General features: G+C 37.8%; 2 protein-coding genes, 1 non-coding gene and 1 pseudogene across 3 annotated transcripts; 2 read left to right on the top strand and 2 right to left on the bottom strand.

Moving 5' to 3' along the window:
• The first annotated feature begins 955 nt into the window (after window positions 1-955).
• LOC143612505 (F-box/kelch-repeat protein At3g06240-like) lies at window positions 956-1,984 on the top strand. The gene has a single exon (XM_077086475.1). The coding sequence runs from the start codon at window positions 956-958 to the stop codon at window positions 1,982-1,984; it is 1,029 nt and encodes a 342-aa protein (XP_076942590.1).
• An 8,435-nt stretch (window positions 1,985-10,419) lies between these two features.
• On the top strand, window positions 10,420-14,981 carry LOC143612517 (F-box/kelch-repeat protein At3g06240-like; annotated as a pseudogene).
• A 1,267-nt stretch (window positions 14,982-16,248) lies between these two features.
• LOC143612501 (large ribosomal subunit protein bL12c-like) lies at window positions 16,249-16,918 on the bottom strand. The gene has a single exon (XM_077086471.1). It carries the CDS (start codon window positions 16,893-16,895, stop codon window positions 16,332-16,334), a length of 564 nt encoding a protein of 187 aa, XP_076942586.1. The 5' UTR covers window positions 16,896-16,918; the 3' UTR covers window positions 16,249-16,331.
• Window positions 16,919-16,990: 72 nt separating this feature from the next.
• TRNAP-UGG (transfer RNA proline (anticodon UGG)) lies at window positions 16,991-17,062 on the bottom strand. Its single transcript has one exon. It is a non-coding gene; the product is annotated as a tRNA-Pro (tRNA).
• Between the last annotated feature and the right edge of the window lie 303 nt (window positions 17,063-17,365).

Raw genomic sequence — 17,365 nt, 5'->3', positions numbered from 1 at the left:
ATGACGCATAGGCTTTCTATAATAGCTATGCGTTTTTACATGAATTTGGAATACGCATTCATTCGACTTTTAAAAATAGGACAACAAATGTGGCTTATCCAATGAAATATGTATGTAACAAAGAGGGTTTTAAAAATTTGAAGCGTGATAATTCTAAGAGAGATGCTAAGAAATGTTATAGTAAACTAGTTTTATACTCGGATATCATGTTGTCTTATAACATCATGATTACTTTTCTTTGCATTTTGAACGAAAAGAGAATTTGTTTATCAACTTCAAAGACTTTCTCCAATAATTTCATTTGATTGTTTTATAGGAAACAATATTATTCTGCTCACTAATTAATTACTTTATATTTCATTTTTCACTATAATTCATACTATATAACACTATAATTCATACTATATAACACCATAATTCATATAACACTATTATTTAGTGGTGCACATATTATTAGTTATTTTCTTTTAAATTTTGATTTTACATTTATACTTTAAAATTAATATACGTTTTTAATATATTAACTTTTAATGAAACATACATTTTTAAATAATAAACGAGTATTGGTGTTGTAACGAACTAAACCAATACCGACTGGATACCCGCCACATCAACAAAAAAGGTTTTCTATTTTACTCTTATACTTGCAATAATATACATTACTAACCTATTTAAATAACGTACGTTTTTAAGCTACTTTTTTTTTTATTTCAATCAATGTAAAATACGCATTGACAAACTAGTCCGGATATATGACGACCTTTTATGGGATTAAACAAACAAAGGCCCCCAAGAATCCAATAGTATAAAAAGTATTTACGATTTAATCTTAAAAGTAGTTTACTAGGCCGGGCCCAACCAAACAACTTATCTTGTCGACGATGATTTATTCAATGTGGAGTACGTAATATTATTATTAACCCTAAACACAACTTCTGTTGGTGGCCGGGTTCCAATGGCAGAGCTTCCGTCTGATGTGGTTGAGGATATCCTGGTGCGATTGGATGTGAAAGATCTAATCCGATGCAAGAGCGTGTGTAAGTCATGGCAATCTTTTATATCCAGTTCTCGTTTTGTTCAAGCTCACTTGAACCATGCTTACAAGCGTGATCGTGACAATCATGAATTTGGACATAGAAGGATCTGTGTTTCTTTCTCATATAAAAAAGAACTTAGTTCGTTTTACGGGAATGAAACTCGTATCGTTGGCTCGTGTAATGGCCTAGTATGCGTTTCTCCTAGAGATGTTGAATTTGTAATAACCAATCCTTCCACTAGAGAGGAGAAGAAACTGCCAACGCCGCCTTTTATGCACAAACGTTTAAGGATCAGGGATAAAGTTGAATGTTGGGGCTTTGGTTATGATTCGTCTGCAGATGAATACAAGGTTATAGTAGGGTTCAAGAATAATTATGAGACCGTTTTTCATGTCTTCACGTTGAAATCAAATACTTGGAAAGTTATTGAACAAGTAAAGTATAAGATTTATGTGGATGTATTTTATAGTTATGTGAATACATCTGGTATCTTATGTGGTGGTGCATTACACTGGATTATAACCCATCAAAATATGAAGGTAATTATTTCCCTAGATTTATCTACGGAGGAATTTAAAGAAATCCCCGTACCACTAGATCTTCTCTATGATTGTTCTCACTGTTACAGACTCGGGATTATAGAAGAATGTCTATGCATATATACATATTGTTCCCCCTCTACAAGTAAGAAATTGGTAATGAAAAATAATGAATGGAAACCATATAATATAAATAAGTGTAAGAGTAATTATGATATTGCACACCTCTTGACAAATGAGGTGGGTTTAGAAATAACAACTTACATTCATGATGATGGTAGACATATGCCCAACGATGAAAACGTTATTTTTAATGGTTTATTTGTCAAAAGCCTCGTATCTCCCCATCTCCATGTTATTAAAAACGGGCAAAAGAGGAATATCCAGGTTCCATCTAAATGTCTTTAATTTTTAATACTATGCATATATGTGGGTGCACGCACACAAACACATATATTGATACTAAATTGTCCTAGTTTTATGTTTGTATAATGAAGCAGGGGGGAGGAATGCAATGAGAGTATTGAAAGCGGTGTCAAGGGCGACACAATAAAGAGGAAGAGAATTAAGAACAAGGACGAGGTCTTGTAAGCATAAACGGGAAATATAATGAGAATGTGTTGGATATGAATTTATTTAATTTAGTGCAGTACTTCATGCGAGTGCTTATTTATATTTTCTTATCCAATATTAATAAATTGGTTGGACATATGTTTTATCTTTATGAACAAATAACATTTACGTTCTTATAATGCAAATTTTTAGATTACGATTACTGAATGCATTGTACCGAATGCATTGTTCTTTATGACTTCAAGGCTTCAAGCCTGGACAGTATATGCATGTTCTTTTTCAAACTTTGTTAGTTTAATAGCTAGGCCTTACCCAATGAACGCTCCGGTACCCTTACTATAAGACTCCAAACATGCTGCTTTTAATTGCTTCTTTTTGTTTAATATGTGAACTTTGATTGTCTAATTGGTACAATTAAGGAACATTGTCTGTCTTTTTAAATTTGGAATTGTGCAGATAAACAAAAAACTTGAACTGGAGAAATGCCAAACAACATTTAATAGTGATGGAAAGTTTTTTTTTTTTGGCTGAACATCAAGAAATGGTGCACGCCATTTTTGGGCTACCCTGAATAGTTCTCGGGCAATAAAACGACACGAAATTATCATTCTAGTCATTCTATCGAAATTCGCCCTCAACAACGGTGCAACATTATATCCGGATAAGATTACGTTCCGCCAAACTAATGGATTAGATGTCAAAGTTGAAGTGAATTTTAAGATGGTTTAGTTTGGAGATAAAAAGAGTTTTATTGCAAATTGCATATACAAACTTCAGTTTCAAATTGAATTCAAAGTCAAAATTGAGTTTCAAGTAGCAGGTTGCAGATTAGGAATTGATTAAAAAAATAGTCTACCAATTAACAACCAGTTTGACAATTCATACTAAAAGTTCAGTTACAGTCAAAATTATGATTTTGACCAAAACACCCTTTTCAGTCTAACAGATCCGGCGCATCGCCCGGGTCTTCACAAGCAGTACATTTTTAAATAATAAACGAGTTCCCGCGCAGTAACGAACAGAACCAGTACTGATTGGATTCCTGCCTGCCATATCAACAACGAACTGAACACGCTTTCATATTCTCTCAGTTTCGATTTTACCCTTAATAGTTTAAATAATGTATATTTTTAACCTATTTAACTTTAGCTTTCTTATCTTTGAGATGGTTGAAGTTTTGTTGTTGAAAAGTTTGTCCCTCAGGTAGATAATAATATATTGTGTAGTGTAGTATTATTAGCCATTTGCATTGATGTTCATACCTCTACTTGAAAGTGTCTCTTCTTGAAAGTGCCTTCATTGGTGTAATTCTTTTTACGCTTTGAAATCCATTTATCCACCCGTCGGGGCCGTCTCCGAGAATTTAAATATCTCGGCCGAGCAAAAATAAAAAGACTTGTATGCCTTAACGGAAACTTTTTATTCGCTAGTGTACATGGATAAAACTTTTATCGACTGGTTTATTATAAGCAGAACCATTCTGAGCATGTACTTATCTCATAAACCATAACATATAATCTCATTTTATTAACACCAAAAAACACATATATGTACTATGTATAAAAAAGTTTGTGCCCTCGAACATTATGTGCCTCGGCCGATGGTGCGACTCGCACACCCTCCGAGCCTCCCATGCCAGGCCCGTCTCCTAGAATGAAGAAAAAATTTAGGCCTCGTGCGAGATAAAATTCGGGCCTCCTTCTTAGGTTAATACCCTTCCCAATAGGGTATGGACGGGTTTGGGATTACCTTTGATTTTTTTCATGAATTTGAGATAGGTATATCATTTGTAGTATATCCGATTACGTAGCCCCAATTACCCGATAAAATACCCGATTGTAACCTGCCATAATATTTTTTTAATCTATTTTATATATGTTAATATCATAAATTATAATATATATTATTATATTCAATATATACTATAAAGACTAAAAATGTTAAGATTCATTCAATTATATCTTGATTTAATATTTTAAATTTTGGTTATATCAGTTGGTTGCATCATCTCATTATTAAATAATAATCCAATTGTATTTTTTATTTTACTATATATATTTTTAATTGATTTTTGTTTGTGTTGAAATTGAATTTGATAGAATTTAGTTTGTGTTGAAACTGAATTTCATTATCTATCTTCTTTTGGATTTGGATTTCGGCCACAAATAGTATATAAGTTAAAAATTCTGTTTGGCCCTTTTGACCTTTTGGGCCTCATGCCCTTGCACATGTTGCACTGTCCCAAAACCGGGACTGCGTTGGTCTTTTTCTCCCGAGTTTACGCCTCTGCGGCAAAACAAGGGTCAAAAACTAGTACCACTTTAATTCATACAGTGGTGAATAGTAGACTTCCTTGTTGGTCCGCGTGGCTATTATTTAGTGGTCCAGATATTATTAGTTTTTTCTTTTATATGTTGATTTTACATTTACACTTTAAAAATGACATACATTTTAACTATTTTTAAGGAAACATACATTTTTAAATAATAATGAGTTCCGGTACTGTAACAATCTAAATCAATACCCGACTGGGTTCCCGTCACATCAACAAAGAACCGAATACGTTTCGATACCCTTTCGGTTTTTATTTTTCTCTTACACTTTCAGTATACATCATTAACCAATTTAATTTTAACTTTTGGTTTTATTATATTTTAAATAACATACATCTCTAAGCCTGGATATATGAACCTTTTGTAGGCTTTAACAAACAAAACATTAAGTCTATAAAATCCACATGCTTGTATTCTAGAGACAAGGCCCCAAGAATCCAATAGTATAGAAAGTATTTATGATTTAATCACCTTTAAAATAGTTTACTAGGCCTGGCCCAACCAAGCAACTTATCTTGTCGACGATTATTTATTCAATGTACGTGGAGTAATATTATTGTTAACCTTAACCCTAAACACGACTTGTGTTGGTGGGTTCCAATGGCAGAGCTTCCGTCAGATGTGCTTGAGGATATCCTGGTGCGATTGGATGTGAAAGATCTAATCCAATGCAAGAGCGTGTGTAAGTCATGGAAATCTTTTATATCCAGTTCTCGTTTTGTTCAAGCTCACTTGAACCATGCTTACAAGAAATGAGTGATCGCGACAATCATGAATTTGGACATAGAAGGATCTGTGTTTCTTTCTCATATAAAAAAGAACTTAGTTAGTTTTACGGGAATGAAACTCGTATTGTTGGCTCGTGTAATGGCCTAGTATGCGTTTCTCCTAGAGATGTTGAATTTGTAATAACCAATCCTTCCACTAGAGAGGAGAAGAAACTCCCAACACCGCCTTTTATGCACAAACGTTTAAGGATCAGGGATAAAGTTGAATGTTGGGGCTTTGGTTATGTCCTCATGTTGAAATCTGCAGATAATTACAAGGTTATAGCAGGGTTCAGGAAAAAACATGTGACAGTTTTTCATGTCCTCACGTTGAAATCAAATACTTGAAAAGTTATTGGACAAGTGAAGTATAAGATTTATGTGGATTTATTTGATAGTTATGTGAATACATCCGGTATCTTATGTGGTGGAGCACTACACTGGATTATGACCCATATAAATATGAAGAAGGTAATTATTTCCCTAGATTTAACTACCGATGAATTTAAAAAAATCCCCGTACCACTAGATCTTCTATATGATTGTTCTTACGGTCACAGACTCGGGATTATAGAAGAATGTCTATGCATATATACATATTTTCCCCCCTATACAAGTAAGAAATTGGTAATGAAAAACAATGAGTGGGAACCATATAATATAGATCAGTGTAAGAGCAATTATGACATTGCACACCTCTTGACAACTGAGGTGGGTTCAAAAACAACAACTTACATTCATGAAGATGGTAGACATGTGCTCAACGATGGGGACAAAATATATTTGATAGTATATTTGTCAAAAGCCTCGTGTCTCCCTATCTCCGAGTTAATAAAAATGGGCAAAAGAGGAATACCAAGGTTTGATCTAAATGTCTTCAATTTCTTTTAATGTTATGCATACATGCGCGCACTCACATATTGATACTAAATTGTCCTGATTTTCTGTTTGTATAATGAAGCAGAGGGAGGAACGCAATGAGAGTGTTGAAAGCAGTGCCAAGGGCGACACAAGAAACTGGAAGAGAAATAAAAACAAGGAAGAGGCCTTGTAAGCATAAACGGGGAATATAATGGGAATTTGTTGGATATGAATTTATTTAATTTAGTATAGTATTACATGCTGGTGCTTATTTATATTTTCTTATCCAATATTAATAAATTGGTTGGACATATGTTTTATCTTTATAAACAAATAACATTTATTCTCTTATTATGCAAATTTTTATATTATGATTTCTGAATGTATTGTACTGAGCTTGCTCTTCATTTTTCTTTGTTTTTATTTTCTTCATGTATCTCGGTCATTAAAATTAAAGATATTTAGTTTCGTTTCTTCAAGATCAAGATTAACCCATTTTGTGTGATTGGTCAATAAATGAAACATCATAAACTTAGAAATCCTTTCTACAATTAAGTGTTACAAACTAGCAAAGACTAATAAACTGCTAATTAGCTAGGTGTAGGTAACTACAAATTGTAACTACATAAAGTAACTACAAATTGGATACTCTCACAACATAAAGTAACTACCAATTGTTTTACGAACTAACTAAAATTACTATAATGATAAATTATTACCGCCAACGACAAATATCGACGATGGCCAATAGTGAAGCCAATGTCAAAAACAGTATCAGTGTGTTCCAAACGAACAATTTAAATGAAATCTTTTAATTGCTTATTTTATTATGTTCAGCTCTATGTATTTCTCAATTTGTAGAGTATATTGAATGCACATAAATGGCTATAACAGATTTTTCTTATTCATACTAACAACTACTATAGAAGGAATATTCATAATTAATTAGATACTCTTTATAAATGTCAACTAAGTCTCATATGTATGTTGTTCCCGGTTGTTCAATTATTTAATAACCAATGTCATTTTTCGATAAGTGATCACTATGATTTATACTCATTAAAAATTTGATCAATCATTTTTTCAAACATACAAAGCCAAAACAAAATCACACATCCAAACTTCACATATCATACCGTTGTCATCACGAAAGACGCCTTTCAAAAAAAACAAAAAAACTTGATATGTGGGTTTGTGCCTTTCCTTTCTAACTAGATAATATTTATGCTTCAATTGATTAAAAAACCAAAAACAAAAAACATTTGGTACTTTATGACTTCAAGCCTGACGGTATATAAATTTTGTTTCAAACTTCGTACTATTTGCAATATGTTGGTTAATTCGTTAAACTTAATTACTTAAACATACCTAGACTATTTTAGACCAACTGTCAACTTGATAATTGTATACTTCATTTTTCTGTAGTACTTATCATCGATTCATTGATTTGCTAAGGCATGAACCATTTATTTGTGTAATTACTTATGTTGTTTTTGTTTGAAATGCAAAGTAAAATGGTTATGTGATTATAACTTTAAAACAACCTGTAGGGGTAACACCCCAAATATCGCATCTACGGCTATAAGAATAAGACGTACAATAAGTCGCAACGACCAGATAAGGACAAGGAGGAAGATCGTACATAACGGATAAAGAAGGAAATGCAACCTACCATATGACACCTAGAATATACCTAGATAGCGATAGGTTGAGGTCCACCTGGGGACCACTAGAAATGTTGTGCAATAGGTAGATTTGACCTTATCTCTATAAATAAAAGACAGAATTACAAATTTTGTCCTTTAAAATAAGACGAATTACGGTTCGTGTCATTTTCTAAGTTTCCTTGCAGGCGGTGTACTTTAAACTTTATTTTCCTACAAGTTATGTCCTTTACGCTAACTGGGTTATAAAAACTCTGTTAAATCCCATCACGTGAGAAGCATGTGAGGGTAGTTTTGTCTTTTTGCCTACCCTGCAACTTCTTCTTCTTCTGTTTCTGTATCTGTATCTATTAACACACACTTTGATTAACAATCTAGGGTTTCATATCACCACCGCCACCATAGCTCCGCCACCAGCCACCGTCTCCATCTCATCTCAGATTCATCACCACTCTCCCGGCCACCATCACCACCGCCACCACCTGCAAGGCTGCAAGTCTGCAACACCCAACATCACCACCGCTTATCCCCACCAACAAGTGTCACCATCTCTGTGACCACCATTAGATCCGACCACCACTTATCCCGACCACCCTGCAACACCAAACTGCTTAGAACCCACAAACCCAGATCCAACTCGCCGGAGAACCCATAAACCCAGATTCCGGTCAAACTCGCCGGAGAAGACACAAACCCAGATCCATCTTCCAGATCCAACTCGCCGGAGAACCCACAAACCCAGATCCATCTTCACCGCCGCCACCAACCACTCCGGTGATACCTTGGGTTGAATTAGGGTTGGGTTGAATTAGGAAACCAAAATCAACATTTTGTTCGAACGAAGTTTATAAATAAAAGGAACGGTTGACGTCAATACCTTACGAGCGTAGATGTCAGCGAGCATGGCGCCCCAACCGTCATTGCTGAAACTGAGCTGAACAATTGACGATCCAAAGAGGACAAACTGTGGCCTCTGTGGTCCGATCATGGCTGAATTAGAATGACGTAAATGTGGATGTTGATAGATTTATTTATAGATGGAGGTTAGGTGATGGGTGGGTACAGTGGCGCAGGGATAATAGGAGAAGAAGAAGGAGGGAGATGTTTTGATTTTATTATTATTATTATTATTATTATTATTATTATTATTATTATTATAAATAATAATAATAATTGTTAATAGATTAACTATTGAATCTGGGTTTGTGGGTTCTCCGGGAAGATGAATTAGGGTTTTCAACGGGAAGATGAAGATGATGATGATGGAACCATACGGAGGTGTTTGCGGAGATGGTGGTTGGAGATCGGATGGTTGTGGTTTTTTGGTGGTGGTGGTGGTGGTGTTCATGGTTGTTGGTGGTGGATGGAAAGGGAGATTAAAGAAACATAGGGAAAGAGGAAGAAGAAGTTGCAGGTACAGGTGAAAAGACAAAAAATGCTCTCACATGCGCCTCACGTGAGGGCATTTAACTGAGTTTTTCTAACCCAGTTAGCGTAAAGGACATAACGTGCAAAAAAAAAAAAGTTTAAAGTACACCGGCTGCAAGGAAACTTAGAAAATGACACGAACCGTAATTTGTCTTATTTTAAAGGACAAAATTTGTAATTCTGTCTAAATAAAAAGTAATATTGTAACCATGTGATATTATTAACCGTGTGGAATTCATATTTCATTCAATATTTCTCATAAATCTATTATCACATCATACATCCAGAAGTCGATCTTGACCGTAACATATATCTAGGTTAGGATTTGCTTTAACATATTAGTCACTAAACAAGTATAAAACTAGTTATAATGTGTTTTCAATAGCCATTATAAACTCGTGAGGGTTTCAATTTAAATTCTTTGGTCCCTATCAAACATTTTTTTTTACTATATTTCGTAGTATAACATTTAGCATCTTGGCGAATAGTATTATTAGCCTTTTAAATTTTAATTGATACCGTAGCTATAAATAATATACATTTCAACCTAATTAAATTTAATAAAATAATACGTTTTAAAATAATATGTGAGTTCCGGCATTGTCACGAACCGAACCAATATTGACCCAATTCTCGCCGCATCAACAACGAACCGAACACATTTCGATACTCTTTGATTTCAGTTATACCCTCATGCTTTAATTTTTAATATATGTTTTGATACTCTTTCGAATTCAGTTATACATTTTAATATATTTAATTTTTAACTTTGTATGTAAAATGCGCATTTATATAACCTAACTCCGTAACTTGTTTCCCATTTGTCTGTTTTGATTTAAATGAATCCAATTATATTGGCATTCAGTTTTATCCTTATGCGTTAAATAATGTACGTTTTTAAGCTAATTAATTTTGTTTTCGATCAATGTAAAATACGCATTGAAATACTTTTCTCGATATATGATGACCTTTTGTAGGCTTAAACAAACAAAAAATTGAGGCGATAATATATATACGCAGCAACGTACACGAATGCTTGTATTCTAGAGAAAAGGCCCCAAGAATCCAATACTATTTAATCTAGACACATTTAAAGTGTTTACTAGGCCTGGCCCAACCAAACAACTTCACGTTTAATATCATTATTAATATTAACCCTAAACCCAACTTTTTCAACTTCAATTCTTTGACTCGTGTTCAGTTGTTGCTCGGTTCCAATGGCAGAGCTTGCGTTTGATGTGTTTGAGCATATACTCCTACGTTTGCATGTGAAAGATCTAATCTGATGCAAGAGTGTGTGTAAGTCATGGCAATCTTTTATATCCGGTTCTCGCTTTGTTAAAGCTCACTTGAACCATAATATTAAAAGTGATCGTGACAATACTGAATTTGGACATAGAAGGATATGTGTTTCGTTCTTGTCGAAGCACGAAATGAATCTTACCTGATCCATGACGATGTTTCCACGGATTTTCGTGATGAACGAACCACGTCCTGATCTTCTTCTTCTGCTGCGGCTGCGCCAGCGACCTGCAATGTCGAGACCTGCAATGGTTTCGGGGGTGTGGAGGTGACTGCTAAGATATCCTGAGGATTTCTTGTTCACAGACACAAAAAGTGGTGGTGGCTCTTACTGAGCATGACCCATGATAAGGAGGTGGAGACCTCCTTATATAGAGTCTCATGGCCACCATCATGGTACCCTTATGGGCCTAGCCCAGTTAGGGTTACCTCCACAAAACCCCCTCGGCCCAATAACATCGTATTAGTCCATGTAATGAAATAAGCCAAACATAATAGATTTAGGGTCGTAGAACCGGGTTTTAGTACCATACCCCTACAAGCCCCCCCAAGTCCAATGTTGCTCCTGGGCGCGCAAGCGTCTAGGTGGAGCGCTGGACTTTATAAGGTGTGAGGCGGTTTTTTCCCTTTTCTTTGGCCTTGTCTTTATTGTCTGAGTTTTGAGAGGCTTTCTTCATGATGGTGACATGTTGTAATAAAAGCCTGCGCGCGAGGCGACTTACAAGCTATAATAATAATGAAGCTCGCGCGTGAGGCGACTTACGAGCTATAATAATAATGGAGCTGGCGCGAGAAGCGACTTACGAGCTAAAATAATAATAATGCCTGCGCGCGAGAGGCGTCTTACGAGCTTAGAATAATAAAAGCCTGCGCGCGAGAGGCGTCTTACGAGCTTTGAGAATAATAATTGAGCTGGCGCGTGAGGCGACTTACGAGCTGTGAAAGTAATAAAGCTTGCGCGCGAGAGGCGTCTTATGAGCCTGTAGAATAATGAGAGCCTGCGCGCATGGCGACTTACGAGCTGTAATAATAAAGAAGCTGGCGCGCGAGGCGACTTACGAGCTTGTAGAATAATGAAGCTGGCGCGTGAGGCGGCTTACAAGCTGTAAAATAATAAAGAAGCTGGCGCGCGAGGCGACTTACGAGCTTGTAGAATAATGAAGCTGGCGCGCAAGGCGACTTACGAGCTTGTAGAATAATGAAGCTGGCGCGCAAGGCGACTTACGAGCTATAATAATAGAGCCTGCGCGAGTGGCGACTTACGAGCTAAGAATAATAAAGCCTGCGCGCGAGAGGCGTCTTACAAGCTGTAGCATAATAAAGCCTGCGCATGAGGCGTCTTACGAGCTAAGAATAATAAAAGCCTGCGCGCGAGAGGCGTCTTACGAGCTTTGAGAATAATAATGCCTGCGCGCGAGGCGTCTTATGAGCTGTGAATAATAAAGGCCTGCGCGTGAGGCGACTTACGGGCTGTAAGAATAACAGCTTGCGCGCGAGGCGTCTTATGAGCTGTGTGAATCATAAAGGCCTGCGCGTGAGGCGACTTACGGGCTGTAAGAATAACAACAGCTTGCGCGCGAGGCGTCTTATGAGCTGTGTGAATAATAAAGGCCTGCGCGTGAGGTGACTTACGGGCCATAAGAATAATAACAGCTTGCGCGCGAGGCGTCTTATGAGCTGTGTGAATAATAAAGCCAGCGCGTGAGGCGACTTACGGGCTGTAAGAATAATAACAGCTTGCGCGCGAGGCGTCTTATGAGCTGTGAATAATAAAGGCCTGCGCGTGAGGCGACTTACGGGCCGTAAGAATAACAACAGCTTGCGTGTGAGGCGTCTTATGAGCTGTGTGAATAATAAAGGCCTGTGCGTGAGGCGACTTACGGGCCATAAGAATAATAACAGCTTGCGCGCGAGGCGTCTTATGAGCTGTGAAAATAATAATTGAGCCAGCGCGTGAGGCGACTTACGGGCTGCTTTATGTTACGCGCCACGTGCAGATGTTGCATGCACGTGCGCGTAGACTTTGGTTTTGTGTTATGCGCCACGCGCAGATGTTGCGTGCGCGTGCGTGTAGACTGTGACATGTGCGAGCATGTGATGCGTAAGCATGTGATGCGTAAGCATGTGATGCGTAAGCATGTGTAATATGCATGAGCATATGTGATGCGTGAACATATGGTATGAGGATTCCCAACCCCTAAGCTTGGCGTGTAGCCATATGGGATCTTAGGAGGATTCTCAACCTTGAAGTTTGGCGCGTAGCCATATGGGATATTAGGAGGATTCCCAACCTTGAAGTTTGGCGCGTAGCCATATGGGATATTAGGAGGATTCCCAAACTTGAAGTTTGGCGCGTAGCCATATGGGATATTAGGAGGATTCCCAACCTTGGCGCGTAGCCATATGGGATATTAGGAGGATTCCCAACCTTGAAGTTTGGCGCGTAGCCATATGGGATATTAGGAGGATTCCCAACCTTGAAGTTTGGCGCGTAGCCATATGGGATATTAGGAGGATTCCCAACCTTGGCGCGTAGCCATATGGGATATTAGGAGGATTCCCAACCTTGAAGTTTGGCGCGTAGCCATATGGGATATTAGGAGGATTCCCAACCTTGAAGTTTTGGCGCGTAGCCTGATGCGCGCATGCACGGCGATAGAGTGGTGACTCGCAAGTGCGTGTGCATGGCGGAGGTCTCTTGGGCAAAACCCAGATGGTGGTTTCCGCGGCGGCACATGCACGGCTGCGGAGTGAGAACCCCCGGGCGTGCGTACATGGCGGCGGAAGTCTAGTAACTTCTGGATCTGCAATTTAAGAGTCAGATCTGCAACTTTAGACCTAAAATCCAGGTCTGTAATACCTAGATCTGTAAATCAGATCTGGACAGATCTGAAGATTCGGAGCAGATTTAAAACCATCACAGATTCGGAGATCCTGAATCACAGATTCACAGATTCGGAGATCTGATCATTCGAATCACGGATTTTCCTTCTTGCCCAGATCTGGAAGCCTCTTTTTAGATCTATGGATCTTTTTGAGCTTTAAATAGAACAAGCTTTGAAGCCTTTTTCTGTAAACTTCCAGATCTGCGTTTTTCTTGGGAGAGATCTGACAGCCGAGATGAAGATCGAAGGGCAGTTCGTTGCCGTCCCACGGATGGCGCCAATGTCGAAGCACGAAATGAATCTTACCTGATCCATGACGATGTTTCCACGGATTTTCGAGATGAACGAACCACGTCCTGATCTTCTTCTTCTGCTGCGGCTGCGCCGGCGACCTGCAATGTCGAGACCTGCAATGGTTTCGAGGGTGTGGAGGTGACTGCTAAGATATCCTGAGGATTTCTTGTTCACAGACACAAAAAAGTGGTGGTGGCTCTTACTGAGCATGACCCATGATAAGGAGGTGGAGACCTCCTTATATAGAGTCTCATGGCCACCATCATGGTACCCTAATGGGCCTAGCCCAGTTAGGGTTACTTCCACAAAACCCCATCGGCCCAATAACATCGTATTAGTCCATGTAATGAAATAAGCCAAACATAATAGATTTAGGGTCGTAGAACCGGGTTTTAGTACCATACCCCTACAGTTCTCATATAAAAAAGAACTTAGTTCGTTTTACGGAAATGAAACTCATATTGTCGGCTCTTGTAATGGCCTAGTATGTGTTTCTCCTAGAGATGTTGAATTTGTAGTAACTAATCCTTCGACTAGAGAAGAGAAGAAACTGCCAACGCCGCCATATCAACATCATATGCACAAACTTATGATGATCAGGCAAAAAGTTGAATGTTGGGGCTTTGGTTATGACTCGTCTACAAATGATTACAAGGTTATAGGAGGGTTCAAGAACAAAAGGCATACACGTTTTTTTGTGTTGAGTTTGAAATCAAATACTTGGAAAGTTATTGGACAAGTAAAGTATACGAGTTACGTTGGTATATCTGGCATCTTATGTGATGGAGCGCTTCACTGGTTCATGATTAATAAAAAAAAGTAAGAAGAAAGTAATTATTTTTCTAGATTTATCTACGGAGCAATTTAAAGAAATCCCCGTACCATTAGATCTGTTATATGAACATGATTGCTTTCATAGACTTGCGGTTATAGAAGAATGTCTATGCATATATACATATTGTCCCCCCATTACAAGGACGAAATTGGTAATGAAACACAACGAGTGGGAACTACATAATTATATAGATAATTGTGAGAACAAGTATGTTGTCGTACACCGCTTAGTGGATTCACAAACCTACAGTCATGATGGTGGTAGAAGTGTGTCCGACAATGGGGACAGTATTCGACTTGGTATATTTGTCAACAGCATCGTATCTCCCCATCTTCATGTTAAAAATGATGGACAAAGGGGGGATTCCAAGGTTCGATTTAAATGTCTTTAATTACGTTTAACACACACACACACACAAACTCTCATGTATTAATGCTAAATTGTCCTAGTTTTATGTTTGTATAATAAAGCAGGGTGAGGAACGTAATGAGAGAGTTGTTGGATATGAATTTGTTTAATTAGGTTCAATACTGGCTGTGGGTGCGTATTTATATTATGTTATCCAATATTAATAAATTGGTTGGACATGTGTTATGTTTATAACAATTAACATTCACATTCTTAAAATGAAAATTTTGAAATTATGATTACTGAATGTATTGAACTGAGCTTGCTCTTCATTTACTTTGTCTTTATCTTGGATCACCAAAACTGAGGAAATTTAGTTTGCTTTCTTCAAAGATCAAGACTAACCCATTTTGTGTGATTGGTCAACAACTGAATCATCATAAACTTAGAAATGCTTTCTGCAGTTAAGTGTTGCAAACTAGCAAAGACTAATTAAGTGCTCAATGCTCATTAGCTAAGGCCTATGTGTAGGATAATAAGAGGGGAAAATCGAGTATGATCCTTAACTAATGCCCAATATGCTATATCATATATATGTCTATGCTTACATTGGTTTTTCACCCCCACGAAATATTCTGCTTTATTTTGATTTTTGAACATGCAAACTGGTATGTGTGTTTTTGGCTATCTAACTTGCTTGATAATATGTTGACATGTTATGCCTTAATACACAAAAACATTTGGAACTTTATGACTTAAAGCCTGGACAATATATACCTTCTTTTTCAAACTTTGTACAGGATTATCCGGTTACATGTTTCAACATAGGGGTTCTCTAACCGAATACAATCCTACGGGTGAGGTCCAAACCAGGTCATCTCAAACCGTTTTCATTTCCTACCCGGTTTTCTTGGTCCCCTATAAATTTGAGTAGGCTACAAATAAATAAACCATTTTAATAAGCCAATTTAACAATTTTAACTACAAGTTAAGAAGGTTTTCTTCTCCAAGAGAGTTTCAGTCCTATGACGGAAACTGGAATCGATTTAGAAGTAGGTTTAACACACGCATGAGTCAACAGTTAACATAATTGATCCAAATGAATCTCGTAGTAATCTTTGTCAACTACTGGTTTTAGAAGATGCATAAAGCATGCTTTCAATCCTTTTGTACAATATCTTAGAATCGGATTTTTAAATTCCTACATTCTTTATTGCTAGTTTTAAGTTATCGTTTTCAGATTAGCATTGAAACAACTTTCCGATGTAACGAGATTCATCAAATTCTACAATCAATTTTATGCGAGTTCATCCAGCAATAACTTAATACAATATCAATATCATCATATTAGACAGCGAAACCGAACATTATATCAAGAGATGTCGTAAAATGGTACAATTCAACATATCAACTACAAAACTGAACAACTAAAAGCAAATTGCATTACCAGAAACTGGCAATTTAATTAAACAATAGAAACCTTAGCTCCCGCTTCTTCAGGCTGCTTCTTCGCGTCTTCGGCTTCGTCTCTCGACACGCCTTCCTTGAACTTCTTCGGCAGTCCTTCAATCAGCTCTTTCGCCTCCTTCAGCGCCAGGCTCGTCAGGCCTCTAACGGCTTTAATCGTCGCAATTCTCGCATTACTCGGTACATCATCAATCACGACATCGAACTCCGTCTTCTCCTCCACGGCCTCAGCCGCCTCCGCTCCAGCGCCACCGGGAGCGGCGACGACGGCGGCAGGAGCGAAGGAGGCGGCGGTGACACCGAGCTTGTCCTGAAGGTACTCGACCAGAGACTGTGCCTGAGCTAGGGTTAGGTTTGAGATTTCATCGCCTAGCTGGACGACTTTCTCCTCTGCCACGGCGGCGACTGGACGGAGGAGTGTGGACCGGTGGGTGAGTTTGGGGGTTCGGTGGCCGAATTCTAGGGTTTGTTTGGGAGAAAACTGAGCGGTGGTGGTGTTGGCGCGTGGGGGATAAGAGAAGGAGCGTAGAGTGATTGTAGAGAGTGTGGAAGATGATGCCATTGTTGCAGAGTGTAGAAAGGATAGGATAACACACCCTGATATTTGATATGACTTTAAAAAATGCATCTTGTTTCAAGAAAAAATATATTAAGAAGGGGGCATTCCGAGAATCGAACTCGGGACCTCTCGCACCCAAAGCGAGAATCATACCACTAGACCAAATGCCCTGGCTGGCTACTACGTTTATCCTAAATACATTTAGTAGTCTGAAAATTGAAAGAATCTAGAAGAAAGGCCAGCTAAATAAACATTATAAGCCGATTGGATAACATAAACACATTTTGTTAATTCAAACTACTGTATAAATCACTGACAAATACTAACCCAACCACAATCTAACTGATGACAGCCTTAACTTTCAATCTTATTACCCATAACATTCTCAATCCAACAAATAATTAACCACTTTAACTTTTAATGATGTGACGTGTAATGTATCAATGGTTTGCTTTTTCAATAATGTAACGTAT

This window comes from Bidens hawaiensis, unplaced genomic scaffold (assembly GCF_021521415.1).
Source record: "Bidens hawaiensis isolate Kalapana, Puna unplaced genomic scaffold, B.hawaiensis_p1.1 tig00034715_1, whole genome shotgun sequence".
In the NCBI taxonomy this organism is placed as follows: Eukaryota; Viridiplantae; Streptophyta; class Magnoliopsida; order Asterales; family Asteraceae; genus Bidens; species Bidens hawaiensis.
The sequence above is the reverse complement of the archived record's forward strand: the minus strand, read 5'-3'. Positions and strand labels throughout refer to the sequence as shown.